General features: G+C 41.5%; 1 protein-coding gene across 3 annotated transcripts in view; it reads left to right on the top strand.

Moving 5' to 3' along the window:
• The window catches only part of itfg2 (integrin alpha FG-GAP repeat containing 2), a 75798-nt gene that overhangs the window by 19343 nt on the left and 40755 nt on the right, over positions 1–15700 (top strand). For all 3 annotated transcript variants that reach the window (XM_059978136.1, XM_059978137.1, XM_059978138.1), the window contains exon 7: positions 4925–5019. In XM_059978136.1, the coding sequence (XP_059834119.1) occupies positions 4925–5019 (95 nt within the window). The remainder of the gene's footprint in view (positions 1–4924; positions 5020–15700) is intronic.

A 15700-nucleotide genomic window follows, 5' to 3' on the forward strand; every position in this document is an offset into this window, starting at 1 on the left:
GAAGTTCATGATCTTAGAAGGTAAATGTGGCAAGTTACACTCAATGGCCACTGTATTAGGTGCTCGTTAATGCAAATATCTTAATCAGCCAATCATATAGCAGCAAGTCAGTGCATAAAAGCATGCAGACATGGTGGAGAGGTTCAGTTGTTCAGACCAAACATCAGAATGGAGAAGAAATGTGATCTAAAACTAGAGAAAATGTGCAGATGCTGGAAATCCAAGCAAGACACACAAAATGCTGGAGGGACTCAGCAGGCCAGGTAGCATCTATGGCAGAAGAGGTGACTCGACGTTTTGGGTTTTGGCCATAGGTGCTGCCTGATTTTGTGTGTGTGTGTGTGTGTGTGTGTGTGTGTGAGAGAGAGAGGAGAGAGAGAGAGAGAAAAAAAACAATTCCAGTGAGTGGCGGTTCTGTGGGCAAAAATGTTTTGCTGATCAGAGAGATCAGAGAATGGCTAAATTGTTTCAAGCTGAAAGGAAGACGACTGACTAAAGTAACCACTCATTTCAACAGTGGTGTGTAGAACACATTGAATCTTGAAGTAGATGGGCTATAGCAGCAGAAGACCACAAACATACATTCAGTGACCATTTCATTTGCTACCTAAAAAAGTGGCCAGTGAGCATATATCCCAAGGATATGCCCTTCTGTGAGAAACAAAATTTTTTTACTTAAATAAGCAACTCTGTGTGGTCTGATCTTGGGCCATCTGTTAGCGTTGTTACTACTGTGAAGGCTTTCCATGCAAAGTCCCTCAAGGTCAACATCTGTTCTTGTGAGCTGCAGGAATGGTCTTGGTGTTGAGAAATATGTTGGAAGGGAAACCTGATGTGTAATTATAAAATGGTGAAATAGATATTCAATTACAATTTTCCATACCAGGCTGCTGTCCTTAAAATGGAGACACAATAAACTGTAGACTCTGGATATGTGGAGCTACACACAAAACAAAAACTCATCTGTCAATTTTTTTTTTTGTGTTGCTCTCCTTAAAAGACAGTTGTGCATTTTGTGCATCAGTCGTGTTATTGAAATGATTTTTGGATTTATTAGTGACACTCCCTCTCTAAGTCACAAGGGTTAGTTTTGAGTCCTACTCCACATCTCGCAGCAGGTGGAAACTAGAGCAAGTACTCTAGTGATAAAACTTCTTTTCCTCATATAAATGTTGTGGACCAGTACTTCAATCTAAAATTTTTGGTTTCTGATCATTATGTAGACAAGTGCAAATTAGCAGTAAAATACTCCTCCAAATTCAGTCACTAAGCCTGGCATTGAGAGACTGTATTTCAGACACCAGCCTTGAGAATTCTTTGGAATGTGGCTCAAATTAATGTTCAAAGCTTGAGAATCTCAAGCTAGCCTTGAGTTAGCTCCACCCTAATACATAATGGAGGGAAAAGGGGTTGGGGAATAGTTCCCTCTCTCACTTTATCTCCTTGCCTGCTCATCGCCTCCCTTTGATGCTCCTCCCTCTTTTTTTTCTTCCATGCCTTCTGACCTCTCTTAAATTTCCCCTTCTCCAGCCCTGTGTCTCTTTCACCACTCAACTTCCCAGCTCTTTACTCCACCCTTCCCTCTCTCAGTTTCACCTATCAGTTTATATTTCTTCCTCCCCTCCCCTCACATAAAGGAAAATATCCCTGGTGTTTCTATTCTAAATCTGGAGTTCTAGTAGGTCTCTGCTGCAGCCTATAAGGCATTCACAGTTTTAAAGTGTGGTATTGTGATGAGGCTGTTTACATTTTGACAGAAAATAATCTTATTTCATCTTCATTCCACAGACTAGATAGTCTTATGCTTCTAAATTAATCTTCTTAGCAACTTTACATTGTTGTTCAAAATAGCATTGGAGATAAAAACAAATTGTAAAGACAATTGAATTCAATGAATAAAAAGGAATACTGTGGATTCCAGTTAATTAGGCTAACAATGAATTGAGGCAGCTGGTTATTTGGAACAACTCTTAAAGAACAAAAACAAATCACAGAAATAGCTGGGATTCCCTTTGTTTTTTTTGGGACACTATACTGCTTTAATTGGGACATGAGACGTGCTTATGTTATCCATTTAGGTTGGTGGACACTGCTTCAACAAGGAGTGATTTTTGTAAATTTTGTTTTTGTTGTTATAGACAATAGACAATAGGTGCAGAAGTAGACCATTCGGCCCCTCGAGTCTGCACCACCATTCTGAGATCATGGCTGATCATTCACTATCAATACCCAGTCCCTGCCTTGTCCCCATATCCCTTGATTCCTCTATCCATCAGATATCTATCTAGCTCCTTCTTGAAAGCTGTTTTGACTTGTTTTGACTTAAAAGGTAATCAGGAAACTGTTGATAATGGTTCTGCATGTTAAACTACCTTTGCGATATACTTGGATCCTAATAAAGTTCTTGGATTGCCTTCTCAGAATTGACATCACAGTCTTCTGAACACTTGCAGTTCCAATACAATCCAGGGTATGTGTGACCGTATGTAAGTTAACACCTAAAAGGGGTGCCTTTTAGCAAACCTGTGTAGCATCCGTGCCCCCAATTTACCCCCGTTTGCCTAGGGTGAACTGCTGTTGCCCCGCCAACAGTGCAATACTTCCATGTAAATACAGTGTAATGCCCCCCAGTACACGCTCGCAACACAAATCTCAGACAATACACCAAAGGCAAGTAAATAATTACAACTTTATAGTTATTTCTTAGTGATGGGTTAGTAGAAACAGATAACCGAAAGGCGCCAAATCAGTAAGTTTATCAATTTGTGCACATAGTATTTTAATACGTTGGAGCTCTTGTCTCCTGTTCCATCCATAACGACTTTCCGAGCCTTTGGCCACTGTCCGAACTGTCGACGACCAGTATCCGCCGCCCTGGAACCTCTGTCTGCTCCTCACACGTCCGTCCTCCTTGCTCGCCTCCCGAAAAAGACGGCAGGCTCCCGCTCAGCTCACACATACAAGATAGCAGAACAATTCTTCATTGGTTAGTTCCTCCCTTATCTGCAGTTATAACCTAAACATTCCAGATACAGAAACCCATTACAGCATTGTAACATTACAGAGAAGCCATTTCATTATAACAATGCAGAGAAGCCATTTTATTAGCCTAAACAGTTAACACCACAGTTAATGTTACTGAGAGCCCTACACCTGTATGCAGTGTTACAGGGTTTTAGTGTACACAGAACAAAATGTTTGTTTACAAATAAATAGGTACTTCAAAAGTAGTAAGTACTTGGAATGCCATGAGAAAGTGAGGGAGACAAATGAAATTAAACTCTTCCTTTTCACTTGCTTTGAAAATCGAGAATAACTAGTAGCTTATACAGGAACATAGGAAGACAAAATCAAATAGAATTGACAGCACTAGTGTATTAACATCTGATGTAAAATATGGTTGTCTTTTCTATGCTGTGATACATAAACTGCAAGTGTTTCTTCCCACTTCTTTTTGTACTGATCATTTTAAAACCTGCTGCTCTTGTTAATTTTTTATTGGGCTGTGTCTGTATTTAAGTAAGTTTAGGTGATCTTTGGGTATTGGAGTCTGCTCTATCTTATATAGTGAGTTTGTATAGTAGTGGTATCTATTAAGTTGCAGTAGCATTTCTCTGTCACTATATGGCAGAGGAGTACCATTAATATCATGATCTCTTTGAAGTCTAATATTACTGGGGCTCATGAGAAATTGAAAAAGCATGATAAGTTTGGTAACACCTATTTCAGTCATGTTTTGTATTTAATTTTATTATTAATTTACAGAATATGAGTATTGCTGACAAGGTCAGCATTACCATCCTGATTGCTCTTGAATAGATGATGATGAATTGCTGTAACCTTTTGCTGAAAATATTCCCACGTACTGCTGGGTAGGAATAAAACAATGAAGAACCATAATGTCGAAGTAATGAGGAAATGTGGGGAAGTTCTCAATATTATGCTTCCCCTTTTCACTCTTGGTGAAAGAGGGAATTCTACTGAGTCAAAACTCCTTCCTATGTACTGAGTCAGTAATCCATTGAGTGACATGTTGCTGAGCTGCTGTGTTAGGTCATGTCAAATTGCATCCTGTGATCCATAGACATATTAACAGCATTCTGAGTCTGAATTGCAGGAAGATAATTAGGCTTGACAGCATTCCGAGCTCTCGATGCCATATTGAGTCATTATCGGAGCTCAACCAAGCATTAGCTACTCCTGTCTTTTACACGCAGCATCATAACTGAGTTCAAATTTGTGCTCATGGTGTTGGCCACCACTTCTGTCGTGGAAGGTTTGGTCTTCAAGTTCTGCATAAAGTCCTGTCTATCCCAAGTTGTTTCTGAATTCCTCCCAGCTCTCCAACGTTAAATGTCCATTTAATGACAGAATTCCCAATGCACCAATGTTTTGACCTTCAATCTCCTCATCTGACTTGAAGACAGCAGGATATAGGAATGGTTTTGCCTTTCTCCGAAATAGCCTTTCCACTGTCCTTGGCTGCTGTGTTGGCTGTAAGAGAAAGGAAAGTCACTGACTGTTAATACGCTATAATTAATGATGTGTTGCAATAGTTAAATTGCAAACTGTGGATATGATACCCACAACAGGGCTAATTCTGTGAAGGAAAACTTCAATCTTTGGGTCCTGATTGATGGAATTTGTGGTAGGTGTTTGATAGCAGTTGAATGAATGCAGTAGTGGCTTGTAATGTGGTTGGTAGAATATTGCACTTGAAAGTCTCATTTACTTTGATTAATTTTATGCAGTTGATTAACGGATTGTGGTACCACAGCTTGGTCCACAGAGTGGATTTCACACATTTACATCTACAGCTATCAAGAGTGTTCCTTGTGGCTGTGCTGCTCTTCATAGAGCAACTTCATTTCCTGATTAAATTTCTTCCTTTTGAGTACACTGAGTGTCCTTTTTGCTCTTGCAGTGAAGGCCTCATTCGGGATGTGATTCTACACCAGACTTCAGGCCGGATTCATAATAAGAATGTTTCCACTCATTTGATTGGTAGCATAAACAGAGGTATGTCTATGAGCCATTTCATACTCTTAGCAGTTAACAAATTAACAGAAGACATTGCTGGTTAATTACTCTTGCCTAGTTGCTAAACATGGTTATGTACAAATTAAACATGGTTATCCACTTCAGCAGTCTTACGGGTATTAAATCTTAATAAATAGTCACTTGGCCAGGTAAATGGTCACATGTGATCTGGATGTTGTGTACAATATATAGCATATTTAAATTTGAAGATAGACCATTTTTCAGTAATTAACTCTACATGGTATGTATATACAATGTGCTTTCTTGGATAGGGCCATTTTGTGTGCTCCAGCTCAGTTTTAAAATACATTATTATCCCAGTGGCAATCCATTTTAATTCCACTTCCCATTCCGCTATGTCCATCCATGGCCTCCTCCACTGTCGCGATAACATAGGTTGGAGGAGCACCTTATATTCCATTTGGGTAGCCTCTAACCTGATAGCATGAGCATTGATTTCACAAACTTCCAGTAATGCCTCCTTCCGCCTTTCAAATCTACTCCTCAGCTTTTTTTCTCCAGTCCTGCTGAAGGGTCTCAGCCCAAAATGTTGACTGTTTTTTTCTATAGATGCTGCCTGGCCTGCTGAGTTCCTCCAGCATTTTGTGTGTGTTGCCCAGATTTCCAGCATCTGCAGATTTTCTCTTCTTGTGACATTACTATGGTTGTTTGATTCCATGTATTCTGCCAGTGTATCATGATTTAAGCAATCCTGAAATTTTTGAACATTCAAGCAATCATTTTAATTCACCCTCCTGATGTATTAGTTAATGGCTAGAAAGTAATGACAAGTTCAAGCAACATTGTTAGTTATGAGGGACGCAGTGAGGATTTTGCAGTGGCCACAAACAATATGTTTATATTTCAGTCTCTATGTTACTTTCAGAAGTTGAAGTACTACTGGCAATAAGGTTAACTTTATAAAATTTTCTTGCTGTTATGTTACCATTTTTAAGTAAGTCCCGATTTGTAACCTGAAGCTACAGTTGGCCCTCCGTATCTGCAGATTCAACCAACCGCAGATGGAGATCGGAAAAAAAAACAGAAGTTCTCTCTCCAGCTCTCTTTGTTTGAGCATTGTTCGCCTTGTGTCTCGTTCGGTCGCTACTTGTGTTGTGTGCATCCTTTGCTTCTGTGAAAAAATGGCTCCTAAAAAACAATTAAGTCATCAAAGCAATTCCTCAAAGGCAAGGAGGGAGCGTAAAGTACTGTAATCTAGAGATGATTAGAACTTTTTTGTTGTTTGAGCATTGTTTACCTTGCATCTCCTTTGCTTGCTACGTGTTGTGAGCAAGAGGAAGGAGTTTAAGGCTAGTAAGGGATGGCTGGCTAACTATGTAAATCGCTATAGCTTCAAGAACAGGAGAATCAGCATCGGCTGATGCCAAGGCAGCATCAGCGTTCCCAGAAGAGCTACGATGGTTGCGTCTATACTGAACGTGTACAGCCTTTTATTTTCTTGTCATTATTCCCTAAACAATACAGTATAACAACTATTTATATAGCATTTACATTATACTAGGTATCATAAGTAATCTGGAGATGATATAAAGTATACGGGAGAATGTGCGTAGGTTATATGCAAATACTACGCCATTTTATATACGGGACTTGAGTATCCGTAGAATTTGGTATCCATGGGGTGGGGTCCCGGAACCAAACCCCTGCGGATACGGAGGGCTGAATATATGTTGAATTATGGCATAAAAATGCATTGCAATCAGAATAATATTGAAAAATTGCTTAAGAAATTTCACAAACTTTCACAGTTATTTGTTATTGCTCACTTTCATCTTGTATATTTATTCAACTGTTCAATTAGGTATATGTCTTTTTTGGCACAGCAGCCATAAATATTATGTCTTCATGACTGCCTTAATATGTATTTATGTTCAGCTTAATATGAGCTATTCCCTAAGAAGCATTACTGAATATTAATTGGCATATAAAAATACAAGCATATTAGAAGAAAGACATAGCATCTTTCACTGTCAATGAGTTGCACAATATAAGAATATCTGGTATGAAAAGTTATTTATATCTGGGTCTGATAAACCAGAATCCTCTGGAACAGAGTATTGTGATTTTTTTATCTGTATTTATGGCTTTGAAATAGTTAGTTCCTATTATATACCCGCTAATTAGAAGCACAGTAATTAAGTATACCAGAAAGTTTTGCACTTAGCAAGGTCTCCTGTCAGTAATGAGATAGTGGATCACTTAAACAGACGTAGTGATTCTGGCTGAAAGATGAATGTTGGATAGTGTACTGGGAGAAATTTTTTCTTTTAGGCTTTGTACCTTCAACTAATTTTAAACCTAAATTTGAACAATTGTTAAACTCTTCTTTGGCTTCCAGCCAGGTGCAGGTGTTGATTATAACTTGATGTTTTGATGACAAACTTTGCCATCTTCCTCTGGGATGATGGCTGGGCCGGGCTAGTCCAGTGGTATTTAAACCCCTGTAGTCCATCTTGCTTGATTGGTTAGTCGTCATCCAATCAGGTTTTTGCTCTCCCACCTTATTTACAATCAAATCACAATTCTTACTTGGAGTGGGACCTTCATGTTTGTTAAAATTCTTTTCCTCTGGTTTTATTTCAATGGCTTCCTTTACCAGGCAGTCCCAAAAGACATTGGCGCAGCACAGTAGTTTTGTGCTGTCAAAGTCAATCCTAAGGCTATTTTGAAAGCAATGTTCTGCTACCACTGATTTCTCTAGGTAATCCAAATGGATGCACCACCTGCGCTCCGTGATGTGGGTTTGTATTGTGCGTCCCATGTGGCCAGTTAAACGCTACTTCACATTCACAGGCAATCCTGTAAATGCCAGCAGACCAGAGTCCCAGGTCATCTTTGATGGTATTTCTTCTGGATCCTGGCAATCCTTCCAGAAGTCATGGAAATATAGAGAAGACAGGCGGTAGCAACTCCAGGCACTCCCAACAGTTCCACGACCATCTGAACAGTATACATCCAAGCATTCAATTTACAGTACAGATGGAGAAGAATGGTTGCCTCCTATTCCTGGACATTCTGAACGACGGAAACAAGACAGTAGCCCCAGATATGTATCGGAAACCCACTCACAGGGATTTATACCTCAACAACAACAGCTACCGTCACACCTCCCGATGTAGAGCGGTTCTTTCTACTTTGATTAACCATGGAAAGACTATTTCAGCCCTGGAGAGAATCCCTGAAGAAATAAGACGATTATGCACAATGTTCCTGTAGAATGGCTACAAGGTGAAGGAAATTAATCAGACCCTTGAAAGGGCTGACAGAAAAAGCAGGAAACCTAGCAATGAAGAGGAATCTGTCGCTACTGCCTGTCATCCCTATCCATGGTTTCAGAAAGATTGCTAGGATCCTGAAGAAATGCTGGATTAATATCTTTCACGAACCTGTAAGGAAGCTCAAATCACAGCTTATGTGGGTCAAAGGTGACCTGGGACTCAGATCGGCTGACATTTACAGGATTCCCTGTGAATGAGGAGCAGCATATATCAGCTAGACAAGGAGCACAGGAGGTGTATCCATTTGGGTACCTGGAGAAATCGGCAGTATCAGAAAACTGCATTTGCAATGGCCATAGGATTGACCTTCAGCAGCACAAAACTACTGTGCTGCGCCTATGGATTTTGGGAACACCTGGTAAAGGAAGCCATTGAAATGAAACCAGAGGAAAAGACTTTCAACAAAGATGAAGGCCTTGCTTCATTGTATATAAGATAGGAGAACGGAAAACTGATTGGATGAGGACTAACCAGTCAGGAGGGATGGACTACGGGGGTATAAATACTACCAGACTAGACATATCCAGGTATCATCTCTGATGAAGGTGGCAGAGTTTGTCATTGAAGCTTTGGTTATAATCGATACCTGTAGCTGGCTGGAAGCCCGAGAAGAGTTTATTTGTCATATAAGCCGAGAAAGCACTAGATACTTCTTTTTCTGGACAACTGTTTAATGTCTCTTTTTGTTATATTTCTATTTGATCAAAGTTTTGAAAGAATTATATGGGGACTTGTGAAAGGGGAAAAAGAAAAAAAGTTGAATGAAGCTAGACAGATACATTCAGAAAAGCACAGTTTTAAAACATTTAATGCTGGGAAAATACTTTTTTCATGTAAGGATTGATCTTCAAAGTCTGAAATGTTATATAAAACCAGCAGTATAAGATAGAGTTAGAGTTACCAAACTTACTCAAAGGGTGAGTTAATTTGGGCCAAGTGACATTTACCTGTACAATCTTGTACAGAATATAAGGAAAATAAAGAACACTTCATGTACTTGTTCTGATATCATGTTTCAGTAACAACTCTGCTGAAGTTAATTACTACAATTTTAACTGTAAAAAAATTAAAAATGGAGACCTTGATATTCCAGATAATTAGATGAATATTATTTTAGGTGAGTTAGGATGAGGGAGGCATGTGTGAAATTTGTTTGGATTTCAGATGTTTGCTCCTCAGTTCAGATATACTGATTACGTCTCAGTTTATATGAATCTAATGTAAATTGCTCTTTACCAAGATCCACTGATGGGCAGTAAAATTTCAAATTGAAATGGTAGATTTCCCACTGCTCTGATCAAGAGTCTGTTATAGAGTCTCCAGCTTTCACACCAGGCTGTTCCTTAAAGGCTAATATATTTTGGTTTCCAAAGGTAGTATGGTGCTGCTGGCGCAGGTTGGTAGAGGAACTTTAACAAGTGATTGTTGAGTATAAGGCATGTTGTTGTCTCTTTTGCTTCAGTGAATGAGTGGATGATGATTTGGAGCTTAGTGTTTGAGTGCAGTATACACAACTGCAAGCATCTTCTGCACTCTGCAGCTTGATGACTGAGTTTTGGGTGATCTTGATGCTGCAGACTGTTATAGACAATAGACAATAGGTGCAGAAGTAGACCATTCGGCCCTTTGAGCCTGCACCGCCATTTTGAGATCATGGCTGATCATCTACTATCAATACCCGGTTCCTGCCTTGTCCCCATATCCCTTGATTCCCCTATCCATAAGATATCTACTTAGCTCCTTCTTGAAAGCATCCAGAGAATTGGCCTCCACTGCCTTCTGAGGCAGTGCATTCCACACCCCCAAAACTCTCTGGGAGAAAAAGTTTTTCCTTAACTCTGTCCTAAATGACCTACCCCTTATTCTTAAACCATGCCCTCTGGTACTGGACTCTCCCAGCATCTGGAACATATTTCCTGCCTCTATCTTGTCCAATCCTTTAATAATCTTATATGTTGCAATCAGATCCCCTCTCAATCTCCTTAATTCCAGCGTGTACATGCCCAGTCTCTCTAACCTTTTTGCGTAAGACAGTCCGGACATCCCAGCAATTAACCTTGTGAATCTACGCTGCACTTCCTCTACAGCGGGATGTCCCTCCTTAACCCTGGAGACCAAAACTGTACACAATACTCCAGGTGTGGTCTCACCAGGGTCCTGTACAAATGCAAAAGGATTTTCTTGCTCTTGTACTCAATTCCCTTTGTAGTAAAGGCCAACATTCCATTAGCCTTCTTCAATGCCTGCTGCACTTGCTCATTCACCTTCAGTAACTGATGAACAAAGACTCCTAGATCTCTTTGTATTTCTCCCTTACCTAACTCTACACTGGTCAGATAATAATCTTACTCCCAAAGTGGATAACCTCACACATATTCACATTAAACATCATCTGCCAAGTATCTGCCCACTCACCCAGCCTATCCAAGTCACCCTGAATTCTCCAAACATCCTCATCACATGTCACACTGCCAACCAGCTTAGTATCATCAGCAAACTCGCTGATGTTATTCTCAATGCCTTCATCTAAATCGTTGATGTAAATCGTAAACAGCTCTGGTCCCAATACCGAGCCCTGTGGCACCCCACTAGTCACCACCTGCCATTCCAAGAAACACCCGTTCACCGCTACCCTTTGCTTTCTATCTGCCAACCAGTTTTCTATCCATGTCAATATCTTCCCCCCAATGCCATGAGCTCTAATTTTACCCACCAATCTCCTATGAGGGACCTTATCAAATGCCTTCTGAAAATCGAGGTACACTACATCCACTGGATCTCCCTTGTCTAACTTCCTGGTAACATCCTTGAAAAACTCCAATAGATTAGTCAAGCATGATTTGCCCTTGGTAAATCCATGCTGGCACAGCCCATTCCTATCACTGCTATCTAGATATGCCACTATTTCATCTTTAATAATGGACTTTAGCATCTTCCCCACTACTGATGTTAGGCTGACAGGACGATAGTTCTCTGTTTTCTCCCTTCCTCCTTTCTTAAAAAGTGGGATAACATTAGCCATTCTCCAATCCTCAGGAACTGATCCTGAATCTAAGGAACATTGGAAAATGATTACCAATGCATCCGCAATTTCCAGAGCCACCTCCTTTAGTACCCTAGGATGCAGACCATCTGGACCTGGGGATTTGTTAGCCTTCAGTCCCATCAGTCTACTCATCACCGTTTCCTTCCCAATGTCAATCTGTTTCATTTCCTCTGTTACCCTATGTCTTTGGCCCATCCATACATCTGGGAGATTGCTTGTGTCTTCCCTAGTGAAGACAGATCTCAGGTATTTATTAAATTCTTCTGCCATTTCTCTGTTTCCCATAACAATTTCACCCAATTCATTCTTCAAGGGCCCAACATTGTTCTTAACTATCTTCTTTCTCTTCACATACCTAAAAAAGCTTTTGCTATCCTCCTGTATATTCCTGGCTAGCTTGCATTCGTACCTCATTTTTTCTCCCCGTATTGCCTTTTTAGTTAAGTTCTGTTGTTCCTTAAAAATTTCCCAATCATCTGTCTTCCCACTCACCTTAGCTCTGTCATACTTCTTTTTTTTTAACGCTATGCAATCTCTGACTTCCTTTGTCAACCATTGTGGCCCCTTTCCCCTCTTTGAATCCTTCCTTCTCCGGGGGATGAACTGATTTTACACCTTGTGCATTATTCCCAAGAATACCTGCCATTGCTGTTCCACTGTCTTTTCTGCTAGGATATCCGTCCATTTAACTTTGGCCAGCTCCTCCCTCATGGCTCCATAGTCTCCTTTGTTCAACTGCAACACTGACACCTCCGTTCTGCCCTTATCCTTCTCAAATTGCAGATAAAAACTTATCATATTATGGTCACTACCTCCTAATGGCTCCTTTACTTCAAGATCGCTTATCAAATCCTGTTTATTACACAACACTAAATCCAGAATAGCCTTGTCCCTGGTCGGCTCTTGTACAAGCTGTTCCAAGAATGCATCCTGTAGGCACTCTACAAACTCCCTATCCTGGGGTCCAGCACCAACCTGATTCTCCCAGTTCACCTGCATGTTGAAATCCCCCGTAACTACTGCAACATTAACCTTTGCCACATGCCATTGTTAACTCCCTATTCAACTTGCACCCAATATCCATGCTACTGTTTGGGGGCCTGTAGACAACACCCATTAGGGTCTTTTTGCCCTTACTGTTCCTCACTTCTATCCACACAGACTCTACTTCTCCTGATCCTATGCCCCCCCCTTGCAAAGGACTGAATCTCATTCCTCACCAACAGGGCCACCCCACCCCCTCTGCCCACATTTCTGTCCCTACAATAGCACGTATACCCTTGTACATTCATTTCCCAGGTCTTATCTCCCTGCAGCCATGTTTCCATTATCCCAACAACATCATAGTTACCCATTTGCACCTGAGCTTCAAGCTCATCCGCCTTATTTCTGACACTTCGTGCATTCAGATATAGAATTTTTAGCCCATTTCTCCTCTCTCTGTTTAAATCACTGCCTATTGTGCTTAACCCAGCTCCCCGAACTCCCATCGGGCTATATGTCCCTTGAATTTTGTTGTCCTTCCTAAATTTACTTATTCTTTCTGCACATTTAACTCCATGTTCTGTCAGACCATCCCTCTGTACATGTGTCCTCCTTATCACTTGTTCCGCCTCACCTTTCTCTACTACACACTTAATATTCTGGAACCATGTAGTCCCCACCTGTCCTTTATTCTTCATCTCGCTATCCTTTCTCACATTCTGGATCCCTGCCCCCTGCAAATTTAGTTTAAACCCCCCCGAGCAGCACTAGTAAACTTTCCTGCAAGAATGTTAGTACCGCTCCAGTTCAGGTGTAAGCCGTCCCGTTGGAACAGATCCCACCTTCCCTGGAACAAAGCCCAATTATCTACAAACCTGAAGCCCTCCCTCCTGCACCATCCTCTCAGCCACGTATTAATCTGTATAATCCTTCTGTTCCTTGCCTCACCTGCACGTGGCACAGGTAGCAATCCTGAGATTGTTACCCTGGAGGTCCTGCCCTTCAGCTTCGCACCTAACTCCCTGAACTCACTACGCAGGACCCCCTCACTCATCTTACCCACGTTGTTGGTCCCTACTTGGACCACAACATCTGGGTTCTTGCCCTCCCTCTCGAGAATAACCTGCACCCGATCTGAGATGTCCTGGACCTCGGCACCAGGGAGGCAACATACCATCCGAGACACCCGATCTCCCCCACAAAATCTCCTATCTGCCCCCCTGACTATAGAATCCTCTATCACTACCACTCTCTTCTCTTCCCTCCTCCCCTTCCTAGTCGAGGGTCCAACCTCAGTGCCAAAGATAGGACCACTGCAACTTGTTCCTGGTAGGTCATCCCAACCAACAGTATCCAAAACGGTATACTTATTGTTGATGGGAACGGCCACAGGGGTGCTCTGCTCTCTCTGTCTGCTCCCCCTGCCTCTCTTGACTGTCACCCATTTGCCTACCTCCTGTCTTTTTGGTGTGACTACCTCCCGATGACTCTTATCTATCTCTGTCTCTGCCTCCCGAATGATCCGTAGTTCATCCAGCTCCTGCTCCAATTCCCTAACTCGGTCTGATAGGAGCTGCAGCTGGATGCACCTTTTGCAGGTGTGGTCATCAGGGACAACTGTGTTGACCCTGACCTCCCACATACTGCATACGGAGCACACCACTGCTCTAACTGTCTCCCCCATTACCTGATCCCAGATTAGTCAGAATAAATGAAAAAAGTACCTACTGACCTTACCTTTTTACCTCAGCAAGCACGTACTCAGGCTCACTGATTTCCTCTCACCGAAGTCCCCTTGCACCGAAGCCCGCCGAGCCAAAGCCCAGCACTCTGCTCCCGCGCACTCCGCTGCCCGCTCCTAAAAGTGGGCCTCTTTTTAAACTCCGCGCTTGCCGCTGATGTCACCCGCGCCTGTGCAGTTTTACCTTCCTCCTCAGGTACTGTCCAGGTAGGTCCAACAGTCTTGGCCTACCTACAATGGCTGATCCTCCGATCCTCTGATCTCCAGTTGTCTGTCGACCTCGAGCACTCCTTGCTCCCACTCCGCTGCCCGCACCAATGCTCTTTATCTCAGCGGACCTGTACTGGACCTATCATACGAATATAATTGCAAAGAAAGTACAACAGTGCCTATACTTCCTCAGGAGTCTGTGGAGATTAATCATGTCACCAAAACCACGGCAAAGTTCTATAGATGTGCGGTGGAAAGTGTGTTGACTGGCTGCATTACGGCCTGGTATGAGAACACCAATGCCTTTGAGCAGAAAATCCTGCAAAAGGTAGTGGATTTGGCCCAGTACATCATGGGTAAAGACCTCCCAACCACTGAGCACATCTACATGAAATGTTGGGGTACAAAAGCAGCACCCATCATCAAAGATCCTCACCACCCAGGCCATGTTCTTTTCTCGCTGCTGCCATCAGGTAAAAGGTACAGGTGCCTCAGGACTCACACCACCAGGTTCAAGAACAGTTACTACCCCTCAACCATCAGGCTCTTGAACAAAAGGTGATAACTACACTCATTTATTTCATAGTCGTTTTTTATTGCTACTTGTTTATTATCTGCATTTGCACAATACAGATCCTTTACCAAGTATGCCTGCTGCAAAAGAGTCTCAGGGTGATGTGGGGACATGTATGTACTCTCATAATAAATTTTACTTTGAACTTTGATAATTAGCAGTCTTTGCACCAGAGGTTTTTTGGAAGTGAAGTGCAACACTGTAACAAGAAAGACTGAACATAGTTTTTGAGGAAAGGATGCAGCTTTTAAAAAAAATTGGTCTGGAAAGATGCCACCAATGCCACCCTTCAAGATTACCAAATTCACTGGAAGGATAGATAACCCAACATTAGTGTCCTCTTCCAGGTAAACATTCTTCATGTTTAGCCCCAGGTGAACTCATTTGGGTGCATGAAGGAGGCCTTGTCATTTGCAAGCTTGACACAGCTCTGTCAAGAGAAGACATAACTGGGTAGACAGATGAAATGATTCAAGGACAACATTTAAAAGGTTTTAAAACAGGTATATGGATAGGAGATATTTGAGGAAAATGGGGTGAATATTTAAGACTTCTGGACAATAAGTATTTTGATTTATTGATTAATTAAATATTTTAATTTGAGGACACCTTATCCCTTATCTCAATTTTGGAAAGCAAGTTGCAATTGCATTTAACACTGAATAGTGTTGCTTTTGGTTTGTTATTGTTACATGTACCAATTTTCAGTGAAAAACTTGTCTTTCATATTGTTTGTATAGATCAAATCATTGCACAGAACATTGACCTAGAATAAAGTTTAAAAAAAAAGCAATAACAACGCAGAA

This window comes from Hypanus sabinus, chromosome 8 (assembly GCF_030144855.1).
Source record: "Hypanus sabinus isolate sHypSab1 chromosome 8, sHypSab1.hap1, whole genome shotgun sequence".
In the NCBI taxonomy this organism is placed as follows: Eukaryota; Metazoa; Chordata; class Chondrichthyes; order Myliobatiformes; family Dasyatidae; genus Hypanus; species Hypanus sabinus.